Source organism: Acinonyx jubatus, chromosome A3, assembly GCF_027475565.1.
Source record: "Acinonyx jubatus isolate Ajub_Pintada_27869175 chromosome A3, VMU_Ajub_asm_v1.0, whole genome shotgun sequence".
NCBI classification, from domain to species: Eukaryota; Metazoa; Chordata; class Mammalia; order Carnivora; family Felidae; genus Acinonyx; species Acinonyx jubatus.
Genome location: NC_069388.1, coordinates 50,898,621 through 50,911,359, shown reverse-complemented (window position 1 = coordinate 50,911,359; position 12,739 = coordinate 50,898,621). Strand labels below are relative to the sequence as shown.

Below are 12,739 nucleotides of genomic sequence, written 5' to 3'. Positions count from 1 at the left end.
TTTTGACAAATGTATAATGATACGTATCCACCATTATTGTGTCACACAGAGTAGTTTTATTTCCCTAAAGATCCTTTGTGCTCTACCTGTTCATCCATCTTTCCCCCTCCTCCCTGGCAACCACTGTCTTTTTAGTGTCTCTATAATTTTGCTTTTTCCAGAATGTCATATGGTTGGAATCCTACAGTATGTAGCCTTTTCAAATTGGCTCTTTCCATTCAGCAGTGCACACCTAAGTCTCTATATCTCTTCATGACTTGATAACTCGTTTATTTTAAAGATTCTTAAAAATTTTACTGGAGACAGCACGTTTGTGAGCCAGGAAGAGACTGGGAGGGGGATAGAGTAAGAGAGAGAATCTCAAGCAGGCTCCACACTCAATCTGGAGCCCAGTGTGGGTTTGTTCCCACGACCCTGGGATCATGACCTAAGCCAAAATCAAGAGTCAGACGCTCAACCGACTGAGCCACCCAGGTACCCTAAAAGTTGATTTGTTTTAAAGTGCTGAATAATATTCTGTTGTCTACATGTATCACAGTTTATTTACCTATTCATCTACTGAAGAACATTTTGGTTGCTTTGAAGATTTGGCTATAAACATCTGTACAGGTTTTTGGGTGCACTTAAGTTCTCAACTCTTCTGAGTAAATACAAAGGAGCATCATTGCTGGATCATATATACGTATATGTTTAGTTTTATAAAAAACTGCCAAAATGTCTTCCACAGTGTCTGTACCATTTTGTATTTCTACCAGAAATAAATGAGAGTTCCTGTAGCATCTCAGTCTTGCCAGCATTTGGTTTGTAAGTGTTCTGGATATTGGCTATTCTGATACGTAGTGCAGTTGCTGGGTGGAAGGGTAGTTCTATTTTTAGTTTTTTGAGGAACTTCCATACTATTTTCCAGAGTGGCTGCACCAGCTTGCATTCCCAAAATTGGCTTGTTTTCTTATTGTCAGTTGTTAGTATTGTATATTGGATAATAGTCTTTTCTCAAATGTTTCTTTTACAAGTACTTCCTCCCAGTTGTGACCTGTCTTTATTCTCTTGATGGTGTATTTTGCAGAACAAAACTTTTTTTCCAGAACAAAATTTTTAATTTTGATGAAATACAGCATATCCATTCTTTCATGGAATGTGCCTTTGGTGTTGTGTCTTAAAAAGTCATCACCAAACCTGAGGTCAATTTAGATTTTCTTGTGTTATCTTCTAGAAGTTTTATAGTTTTATGTTTCTATTAGGTTTGTGATCCATTTTGAGTTAAATTTTGTGAAGGGTATAAGGTCTGTGTCTAGATTTTTTTGTTTTTGTTTTTTGCATGTGGATGTCAGTTGTTCACAAACCCTTTATTTTCTCCATTATATTTCATTTGCTCCTTTGTCAGACCTCAGTTGACTCTGTGTCACCGGTGAGTGCTGTTCCCCCGCAAACCCCAATTCAGCCTCCACTGCTGCTAGGTGCTGTACAGCTGCATCAACTGCTTTTGGACATATCCAGCAGCTAGTTGAGGTCCATGCCACGGTAGGTGAATTTGTGGAAGGTGGTCTTCTTTTGCTCCACTTCTGCCATCTTGTCAGTACTTGAGAAGGGATCACCTAATACCACATTGTCTTGATTACTCTAGCTTTATCTAAGTATTGAAGTCAGGTAGTGTCTGTTCTTCCAGCTTTTTTCTTCTTCAGTGTTGTGTTGGCTACTCTGGGTTTTCTGCCTCTGTATATATTTTTTTTCCCCAGAAATTCTTTCTTACTAAATGTGTGATAGAATTCACTAGTGAATTTGGTGCTTTCTGTTTTGGAAGGTTATTATTTATTCTATTTATTTAATAGATATAGATCTATTTCTTGTGTGAGTTTTGACAGATTATGTCTTAAGGAATTGATGCATTTCATGTAGGTTACCAAATTTATGGGCATTGAATTATTAATAGTGTTATCTTTAAAAAATATTTTTTGCTTTTAAAGTATTTTGAGTGAGAGAGAGAGCACGTGTGAGTGCGAGTGCAAGTGGGAGAGTCGCAGAGGGAGAATCCCAAGCAGGCTCTGCCTGGTCAGTGGAGAGCCTGATGCAAGGCTTGAACTCATGAACCACAAGATCATGACCTGAGCTGAAGTTTGACCCTTAACCAACTGAGCCACATAGGTGCCTTTTATTCTCTTTTTAATCGTGGGGTCTGTAGTGATCCCTTTTTTTATTTCTGATATTAGTGATTTCCATCCTTTGTCTTTTTTCTTAAATTACCCTGACTGTATGTTTATTGATTTTATTGGTATTTTCAAAGAATCAGCCCCTGGTTTTGTTGGTTTTATCTGTTTCTTACTGTGTTTCATGTTATTCTTTAATTTTTATTTTCTTTCTGCCTATTTTGGATTTAATTTGTTCTTTTTATAGTTTCCTAAGGTGGAGGCTTAGATAATTGATTTTACATTTTTTTCTAATATGGGTATTTGTTGCTGTAAATTTCTCTCTAGTGCATGGTGATGGAATGATGGCAGACCCTTCTCTGTGGGCCTTTCATAGTGTACCCGTGCCAGAGGAGTGTGCAGCCCTGAACCATTGCCCAGCCTCCTCACTGGTGGGCTGTGAGCACTGAAGGGGACTGTACAGTGTGAAAAAAAAATTCTCTGTAAACAATGCTTTTGCTGTATCCCACAAATTTTGATAAGTATGTTTCTTTTTTTAGTTCAGACTACTTAAAAATTTGTCTTGAGACATCTTCTAGCCATGGATAATTTAGTAGTTTGTTGCTTAATTTCTAAATATGGAATTATTTAGCTATCTTTCTTTTACTCGATTGTGGTTTGAAATCATACATTATAGGATTTCTGTTCTTTTAAATTTGTTCAGGTGTGTTTCATGGCCCATAATGTGTATTTTGGTGAATGTTTGATGTGAGCTTGAGAAGAATGTATATTTTGTTGTTAGATGAAGTAGTCCATAGATGTCAATTATGTCCAGTTGATAGATGATACTGTTTAGTTCAATTATGTCCTTACTGATTTTCTGCCTGCTGGGTCTATTGCTGATAGAGGGAAATAGAAGTTTCCATATATATATATATTCTGTATATATATATATATATATGGAATATGTATATATATTCCATATGTTATATATATATATCTTTAATATATATATACACACACATAGTGTTTTGTTTTTTACCTTACATGTACTGTGTGTAAGTGCATACATACCACGTTAAGAACTTCTATGTCTCCTAGGAGAAGAATTGACCACTTTATCAAAATGCTCCTCTTGATCCCAGATCACTTTGTTTGCTCTGAAGTGTGTTTTTTTTTTAAATCAATGTAGCTATTCTTGCTTGTTTGCTTTTGATTAGTGTTAGATTGGTATATCTTTTTCTAACCATGTATTTTTACCGATTTATGTATTTAGTGAGGTTTAAATGACATAAAATATATTAATTTCAGGCATACAACATAATCAGTATTCATATATATTGTGAAATGGTCACCACAGTAAGTGTAGTTAGCATCTGTCACCACAGAAATTTTTTTTCTTGTGATGAGAACTTAAGATTTACTCTACTGGTAACTCCTTCAGTTTTGTTTGTGTGAGAAAAAAAATATTTCTTACCGAAGGATAATTTCATGGAGTACTGCACTCTAGGTTGTTGTTTTTTTCTCTCAATTTTAAATATTTCATTCCACTCTTTTCTTGCTTGTGTAATTTTTGAGAAGTTAATTTCTTACCTTTGCTTCTGTTATAGGTGAGGTCAGTTTTCTCTAGCTTATATGTCATTTGTCTTTTATTTTCAGTTGTTTGAATATGATATATGTAGGTGAATTAATATTATTGGCATTTATTCTGCTTGATGTTCCTTGAGCATCCTGGATCTGAGCTTCCTGGATTTGTGGGATTTTGTGTAACATTAAATTGGGGGAAATTCTCAGTAATTATTGTTTCAGATATTTCTCGTATTCCTTCATCTCTTCTCTTTTATTGTAGTCCTCTTTCATGGATGTTCTTCCTTTTGTTGTTCCATAATTCTTGGATATTATTTTATTTTTCCTTATTTTTCTCCTCTTTGCTTTTCACTTTGTAGATTTTTTTTTTTTTTTTTTTTGAGATATCCTCAAGCTTGGAGATTCTTACTTCAGCCATCAAAGGCTTTCTTTATTTCTATTTTTCTTCTCTAGAATTTCTTTTTAGTGCTTTAGAATTTTTATCTCTCTGCTTACATTGCTCATGTGTTTTACTTTATCCTTTGGGATCTTTAGTGTATTAGTCATAGTTACTTTAATTTTCAGTCTGATATAATTCCAGTGTTTTCTTCCAGGAATTTTATAGTTTTGAATCGTAGTTTTAGGTCTTTAATTCATTTTGAGTTAATTTTTGCACATGGTATAAAATAATGGTCCAGCTTTACTCCTTTGCATGTGGATGCCCAGTTTTCCCAGCACCATTTGTTGAAGACTGTCTTTTCTCCATTGAATGATGTTGACAACCTTGTTAGAGATTATGTATACATGTGAGTGTTTATTTCTGGGCCATTTACCAGTCCTTGATCACCCACCACCTTATCTTCTTCCTTTCAGTCACTGTATTAGAACTTCACTGTCCACCTCAAATTCTTCACAAGTTTTATGCATCAAACTACCTTGCCTCTTTGGTAAACTGAGACTACTGGCAGTGAACCACCAGGCCCTATTCATTATTCTGTTATCCATATATTTCCTCTTTTTTTTTTAATTTTATTTTTTATTTTTTAAAATTTACATCCAAATTAGTTAGCATATAGTACAACAATGATTTCAGGAGTAGATGCCTTAGTTCCCCTTACCTACTTAGCCCATCCCCCCCACAACCCTTCCAGTAACTGTTTGTTTTCCATATTTATGAGTCTCTGTATATTTCCTCTTCAACATTCCTCCCTGACGCCTTTTTTTTTTTTTTGTTCTCATCCCTTTCAGCTTTCTGAGCCCTGATTTCTCCTTTTTCATTCAAATTCTCAACTGGCAGTTTTTCCTTAGCATGAAAAACACATTCATGTTCTTTGTCCTAATAACTGTCCACATCCATGTTCTGTCATTGCCGTGTTTCTTCCCTCACTTTGTTAGGCTCTTTGAAAATGATTTTGGGACACCTGAGTGGCTCAGTCGGTTGAGTGTCCAACTTCAGCTCAGATCATGATCTCACGGTGGGTGGATTCAAGCCCCACGTCTGTCTTTGTGCTGACAGCTGACAGCACGGAGCCTACTTTGGATTCTCTGTCTCCTTTTCTCCCTGCCCCTCCCCCACTCAAATTCTCTTTCTCTCTCTCTCTTCCCTCCTCCCCGCCCCCCCCGAAATAAACATTAAGAAGAAAAAACAAAGATGATTTAGCAGTATTGGTTCCTTAAGAGAAGAAAGAGTGTGATATCCAAATAGAAAATTTGTATATATACTTTTATGAGTTGAAAAAACTGCTTGGGGGCCTCGCCTGGGTGTTAAGCATTTGACTTTGGCTCAGGTCATAATCTTGCAGTTTGTGAGTTTGAGCCATACATCGGGCGCTGTGCTAACAGCTCAGAGCTTGGATCCTTTTTCGGATTCTGTCTCTCTGTGTCCCTCCCCCATTTGTGAGCGATGTTTAATTAATTAATTAATTAGTTTGAGAGAGCTCAAGCAGGGAAGGGGCAGAGAGATTGGGAGACAGGGGATCTGAACCGGCCTCTGTGCTGACAACAGTGAGCCCAATATTGGGCTCGAACTCATGAAATGTGAGATCATGACCTGAGCTGAAGTTGGATGCTCAACTGACTGAGTCACCCAGGAGTCCTGGGAAAGGGGTTTTATTAAGTTAAGGTGCTATAACAGAAGACTTTTGTGGCATTGCTAAGTGACATTCCAAAGCAGTGGAGAAAATATGGATCATATGGATCATTTAGTAGATGTTACTTGAACAGTTGCCACTTAATGAATTTTTTTGGTTTAATAACTTATTTAAAAAAATTGGGCTTTAGCCTGTATTATTGACCAAATTAAGTTTTAGACTTAAAAGTAATTTTAGAGAAACTGAAAGAAAATATAGATGAGTATTAATCTCATATGAGAAAGATCTTTTTACCATATAATTTGAAAAAAATGAACAGCAAAGATAGTTTTTACTGCATACAAGTTGAAGCTTTATTTCACAAACACATTAAACACTGAATTAAAGGTGGCAACCTGGGAAAGCTTTGTAAAAAGCCCTCAAATGTCAGTATGGTTTAAGAACCATTAAGGGTTTTAAGAACTCTTTAAAAATTAGTGAGATAATCTTTTCTCTGTCCTTTCAAAGTTGAGAATGGCTAAAGTATGTTAGCAGCGAACTGATACTATAAATATTTCAGTGTGAATATTAGAAACTGATCTTCTTAATCAGAGAAATACCAGGTTGACTTAGTCATACCTCTTCTACTTACCAAATTAGTGATTGAAGAAATGGGAAAAATTAATTTTGAAGAATATGCACTCTGACTTAGGCATTCAAATACTGAGTAGGGAAGTAAATAGGTAGACACTTTAGGGAAAATTGGCAGTATAGCAAACGGTTCAAATATTTATATTCTTTGAACTAGTTATTTAGTTTTTAGGAATTTATTAGGAAATAATCAGGGGTACACAAATTTATGTGTATTTCAGTAAATCGTGAATATGTGACACCTGCCAGTTAATATTCTTGGTTCCATGGTGGTGGACAAGCCACAGGGGCCTTACCTTAGTGGAGCCTTACAGTTTTGAGGGATAGACACCCATAATAACAAAAATAATTATGACCTGTATGAATTCAGTGAAGGAAATAAACAGGATTTTGTGAGAAATAATGAAGAAGGTGTACTTCAGTCAGGGAAGACAGTGGGAGAGTGCTGTCCAGAATTGTCTGAACCACAACTGTGCTGCTGCGTTGTCCTGCCTAGATGGGATTCTGTAAGTGTTTAGTCAGAACCTCATATGTCTTAGTTGCTCATCTGGTAAGCTCATGCAGGCAGTTGATGTCTGAACTGTGGCTCCTCTTTGTACTGAGCAGATTATTATGTAAACAACCCATTGTCATCAGAGTCAAATCAGTTTGTCTCCTTAAGGTCTAAACTCAGCTCGTGTTGGGTGAAGATCTCAATAAACCTAGTTCTCTTAGTGAGTGAACAATACAGTGATAGGTGACTTCTGCTTCACGAAGATAGGAAGAAGTGATATCAGGGACCAAACAGTGAGATTTCTGAGGGTTTGGTTGCCCAAAGTTAGTATGGTAACTTTTCCAACATCTCCTCAAAACTGAAAAAGATCAGAAGGATTCAGAGACCCCACTTTCTGGGTCTGTATTCCTACTGAAAATGTAGTTTTTTTTTCTTTTTTTCCCCCTTTTGCTTCACTGGAGTTTGCTCTCTTTACTCAGCTAAGGATACCTGTGTTATGTTTTTGACAGATATACTGGACCCAGCCCTGCTTCCCCAACGTGTACAGGGGAGGTGAGAGGGAGGTGAGTGGCACAGGTGGCCTCCCTCTTATTCTACACTTCTCGTTGTTTCACTGTGCCAGACTGGAGTCATGCCCAATAGAGTGATTTTTTTTGTTTTTGTTTTTTTGGAGGGCCAGGTGATTCTCTGAAACTTATTTCCCCTTAGTTGTGGTTTAATTAGGATAGTGAGAGTCTTGTTTGTTCATTCATGTGTGTTTATTTAGATGATGAGGCATTGGTCTACTTTAAGGGAATTATAGTTTCTTTTTCATTTACATACATTCATTGAATTTCTATGACATTGAAAACACTGGATGGAAATCATATCACATTAATGCCTGCTGTTGGCCAGATTGTTTAAAACATTCCTCAGGGCTGCCCCCGTTTAGAGATGCATTCTGGTTTTAGTCATTGGCTAAAATTAAACTATAGTATGCAAAGGCCAGATGAAGTAAAGTTGAAGTAAAGAGCTGGATAGGAGCCATATCATGCTAGTCTTTGGTGAGAGATTTGGGCATTTTCAAAGTATAATTGGAAGCCATGGCAGGATTTTAAGTTTTAAGCAAAGGCATAACATGAATTGTCTTACGTTTGAAATTATACCCCTTTGGTGAATGAATTAGATGGGAGGAAAAATATATACAAGGAAGCAGGAACGAATTAGGACTTTTTCAGAAGTCCTAGAGAGACTTAGACTTAGACTTCGGTGATAGCAACAGAGCTGTAGAAAAATGGATGGATTGAGGGGCGCGTGGGTGGCTTAGATGGTTACCATCTGACTCTTGATTTCGGCTCAGGTCATGATCCCAGGGTTGTGGGATTGAGCCCCATGTTAGGCTCTGTGCTGAGTGTGGAGCCTGCTTGGAGTTCTGTCTCCTTCTGTCCTTCTCCCCCCACCCCCCCTTGTTCTCTCTTTCTCTCTCAAATTAAAAAAAAAAAAAAGAAAGAAAAACTAGTAGATTGAGATAACATAGAACTGACAGGTTTTGGTGATGATATTTTATATTTTGCACATAAGTTTAGAGCTCAGGAAAAATGAGAGCCAAAGGTCTATATTTTATAGTCAACATATCAGTGGTCATAGGTGAGATTCAGTATATGTTGCAGATGAGCTCTCCTGAAAGGGTAGAGGGTTTAGGACTAGGGGAGGTCTGTGAGGAAGAGCCTGAGAAGGAGTGCTACTAAGGTAGAAGTCAAACTAGAGAGCCTGGTATCTTTGAAGTCATGAGAAGAGTAAGAAGATGAATGTGATTTAAGAGTATTTTCTGTAGGTTTCATTGAAAAGGAAAAGTTGAAACATAGTAAACAGTGGGGATTAAATTATTGTAATTGAGGTGCTGCCTAGTCTGCCCTAGATAACCACATCACTTCAGGTATCTGATCAAATATCTCCTTGATGAGACCTTTTCTGACAATTCTGTCTCTCTCTTACTTTATAGAATCTATAAATTCTATAGAATTTTTTATCTATAAAATCTATAGAATCTATAAATTCTATAGAATTTTTTATCTATAAAATCTATAGAATCTATTTGTGCCCCAGCACCGTTACCAACTAGGAAAGAAGAAACAACTAAATGGGCACAATGTTAGTTAGGATTCTGTGATTTGTGAGATGAATACTGATTTTAGCTTTGTTTAAAATGTGACATACTGTAAATAATAGATGAAATAGTATAAAATAGCACTCTGTTTTGCTCCTGTATGGATAACAGTTTGCTTGTCACCACTCCTAAAATGCAGGCTTCGTGACGACTGATGTTTTTGTGTACTACTGGTTCCCCAGTGCCTGGAACAGTGCCTGGTGAATAATAGTAGGCATAACGAACAAATCCTAAATCTGCATTTTTTAGAATAAAAAGAATAAATGAAAACATACTGCCTTGTAGTAGACTTCTTCACTTAATATATTGATTTTTTTTTTCCTGTGTCCTTGTATAGTTTTCAAAGATTAGGTGTTTGATGGCTGTGTACTCTTTTATCATGTGTGTACAACATTATCTGGTGTGTCCCAGCATTTTAAACTTGGGAATAAAAGAGCCAGCATGTGGACTTGGCTTATTACTGGAAGAATTCAACTTTTATTTCTGCCTTTTTAATTCCTTGAGGGTAAAATAGTGATCTGTAGAGATAACAGTACCTGGACCAGAGAGTCCCCGGTGCCTTACTGGAATGGAAGTACCTGCTTATTTTTCCCCATAAAGGCTTACATATGACCAGAGAAGAGAGGTTTCTAGTATACCGCACCTTCCTTAAGAAAACAGGTTTCTGTCAGTTTAGTTATCTTTAAAGTGAGAGAGTGGCACTGCATGGTTTTCAGGTTTCTTGCTGGTAATAAATTCTTAATTTCTGACATCGTCTTTTGTTTTGCTGTTTTTTAAATTTATTTTTTGTTTTATGATGAGAATTATAAAACATGGAGTCATGACTTTTACAATATGTATGCATTTCTACAGGCAGTTTTTTTCCTACCTTTTAGGTGAACAGAAATCAAATATATTAATATTAATCTCATTAGGACAAATTTTTAAGTTCAAAATATGAAAAGTAAAAACTCTTAATTTTTTTTTTTAGAAGTCAATGAAGGGATTCTATTTTGCAAAGCTGTACTATGAAGTAAAAGAATACGATCTTGCTAAAAAGTAAGTACCAAACTGTAAACATACTTTAGTTTTCTAAAATCAATTTTTCCCCTTGTATTCTTACTTGAAATGGTTGAAAATATGATGTTTTAGCAGTTCTTCTTCTTCCATGTCCTGGAAATAAAGTATTCGATCACTTCAGACTGTTATAAAGAACTAGCCTCAATTCCATGGAGATTGAGCCTAGAATGAGTATTTTCTGCATGCCTGCTGCTTGTTTATACTCAGGACAAGAAATCATTAGGCTTAAAACACTTCTAAGGAATAAAAGAGAACCGTGTTTATTTTTAATTTCTTTCTGGTTAGATACCTATTTAATCAGTTTGAAAATTACCAATGAATATAAAATTAAACTGTGATTTCTGGGCAGGAGAATGAATAGCTTCTATAAAAGATCTTTAATTGACTCAGTAGGTAACACTCTGAAGCTTTGTCTCATCTGTAAGGCAAAGAAGGTTGGTGATAGATTGGGAGTGGCTTAAGGCAGGAAATTAGAAGGGAAGGCAGGCAGGTTAAAGCATTAATGGGAAGATGGAAATGCTATTAAGTAAGGAAAATGATAACACCTTTATTTAACAGCAGTGGGGCTGTCAATACTGTTCCTTATTAATGTGACACTTTTTCCTTCAGATTTGGTCTTTGGTCTAACTTCTCTTAGATAATACTCACTGAGCCTTGAAGATGTTTAACTTATTTTTTAGCTGTTACTTGATGTAAGAAATGGAAATTACCTACATTTACTAGTTTATTTAGTAAGTTTTCCTCTGTTCTATTTTAGATGGGAACAGTACTGTTAGATACTATTTTTTTATTTAGAAGGTGAATAGTACATTCTTGGGGCACCCTGGCTGGCTCACTCAGTAGAGCATGCAACTCTTGATCTTTGGGTCATGAGTTCGAGCCCCACATTGGGTGTAGAGATTACTTTAAAAAAAAAGGTAAATACATTCTCTTGGTTGTTATTTGGGAAGTTGTTACTCCTAGTATTTTGCATTATGATACTTTAAAAATATTTACTATAATCATTTTCTGCTTCCTATGTAAAACCCTTTAAGTGCTTTACCAAAATATCAGGAAGAAAAAGCAATTTATGCATTCATTTCTTATGTGTGAGTAGCATTAGAAAAAACATTTGGTAAATGTAGTATTTAATGGTAGAATGAATTTATTGTCACTTTTGTATGTATGTTTGTGTTTATTATGGATACTTTTGAGTTGTCTGCATATTCTACTGTAAATAAATAGTGGTAGGCAATAATTAGAATAACAATGTCAATTAGTTTAGTGGTTGCTTTGGTTTAAGATGTTCTCTTTGGTTAGTATTTACATAGAGTTCTGAATGTGAAAATTTAAAGATTATTTATTTTTATATTGTTATTTTTATACAGATATATATCTACATATATTAATGTGCAAGAAAGGGATCCCAAAGCTCACAGATTTCTTGGTCTTCTTTATGAAGTTGAGGAAAATATAGACAAGGCTGTTGAATGTTATAAGGTAAACTGTTAAGATTAAAATATAGCCTTTGCACCACCACACATATGCCCAGCGTAGTTTATATAATAAATTCAAATATATTTTATGGATGCCATGAAAATAAGCGTTGGTATCATAGTACTATTAAGCAATACAGATTAGAACAGATTTTAAATTATTTGGCCCAATGTACACTGTAATTTAATCATTAAGAAGTTAGCACTTGTAAAAGATTAACACCTATAAATTCTAAGTCTAACATGGTCAGAAATGCTGTTCTTGTAAGTGATTTTCTTTCTTTTTTTTTTTTTGATATTTACCTAATAAAAACATAATTTTTATTTAATTCATCTGCAAAAAAATTCCAAGGCACTTTAATTTTAACAATTTTTAAGTAACACATTGTCATTTAGAAAAGTTTTTAGTGTGGACAATAATAACTTTTTAGCTTTTATAGGTGAGTGTAGGTACCTTAGGAATCGTACTAATTTTATTATTTCTTTTCTGATATCAGCGTTCAGTGGAATTAAACCCAACACAAAAAGATCTTGTGTTGAAGATTGCAGAATTGCTTTGTAAAAATGATGTTACTGATGGAAGAGCAAAATATTGGGTTGAAAGAGCAGCTAAACTTTTCCCAGGAAGTCCTGCAATTTATAAACTAAAGGTAAAAAACTGAATAAAATAAATCATAATAAAAGCAGTTGGGGACGTGCCTGGGTGGCTCATTTGGTTAAGCATCTGACTCTTGATTTGGGGCTCAGGTCATGATCTCAAGCCCTGTGTCAGGCTCTGTGCTGACATTGTGGAGCCTGCTGGGGATTCTCTCTTTCCCTTTCTTTCTATTCCTCTCTCCCTCATACTTCCTGTCAAAATAAATAAACTTAAAAAAATAAAGCAGTCAGGGAAAACTTAAGTCACAACCATTTCTGATATTTGGAGTTTAAGTGACTTTTCAGTAGCAAACCTTAAACCAGTAGGTGTAGGAGTTGATGGAAAATGGATGAAGGTGGTCAAAAGGTGCAAACTTCTGTGTGTAAAATAAGTTCCAGGGATATGATGGATAACATCGTGACTAGTGTTAACCACACCATATTGTATATGTGAAAGCTGTGAAGGGAGCAAGTAGATCTTAAAAGTTTTCATCACAAGAAAAAAATAATTTATAACCATG

General features: G+C 35.5%; 1 protein-coding gene and 1 non-coding gene across 5 annotated transcripts in view; both read left to right on the top strand.

The window, feature by feature from the left end:
- The window catches only part of LOC106977302 (E3 SUMO-protein ligase RanBP2), a 75,939-nt gene that overhangs the window by 9,504 nt on the left and 53,696 nt on the right, over positions 1 to 12,739 (top strand). For 3 of the 4 annotated variants that reach the window (XM_015074781.3, XM_027069402.2, XM_027069404.2), the window contains exons 2-4: positions 10,019 to 10,086; positions 11,475 to 11,586; positions 12,080 to 12,232. In XM_015074781.3, coding sequence (XP_014930267.1) covers positions 10,019 to 10,086; positions 11,475 to 11,586; positions 12,080 to 12,232 — 333 coding nt within the window. Of the gene's footprint in view, positions 1 to 1,384; positions 1,522 to 10,018; positions 10,087 to 11,474; positions 11,587 to 12,079; positions 12,233 to 12,739 lie in introns of all 4 variants that reach the window. The other variant, XM_053200341.1, reaches the window with a different exon arrangement.
- LOC113602635 (small nucleolar RNA SNORA42/SNORA80 family) lies at positions 2,473 to 2,609 on the top strand. Its single transcript, XR_003424115.1, has one exon. It is a non-coding gene; the product is annotated as a small nucleolar RNA SNORA42/SNORA80 family (small nucleolar RNA).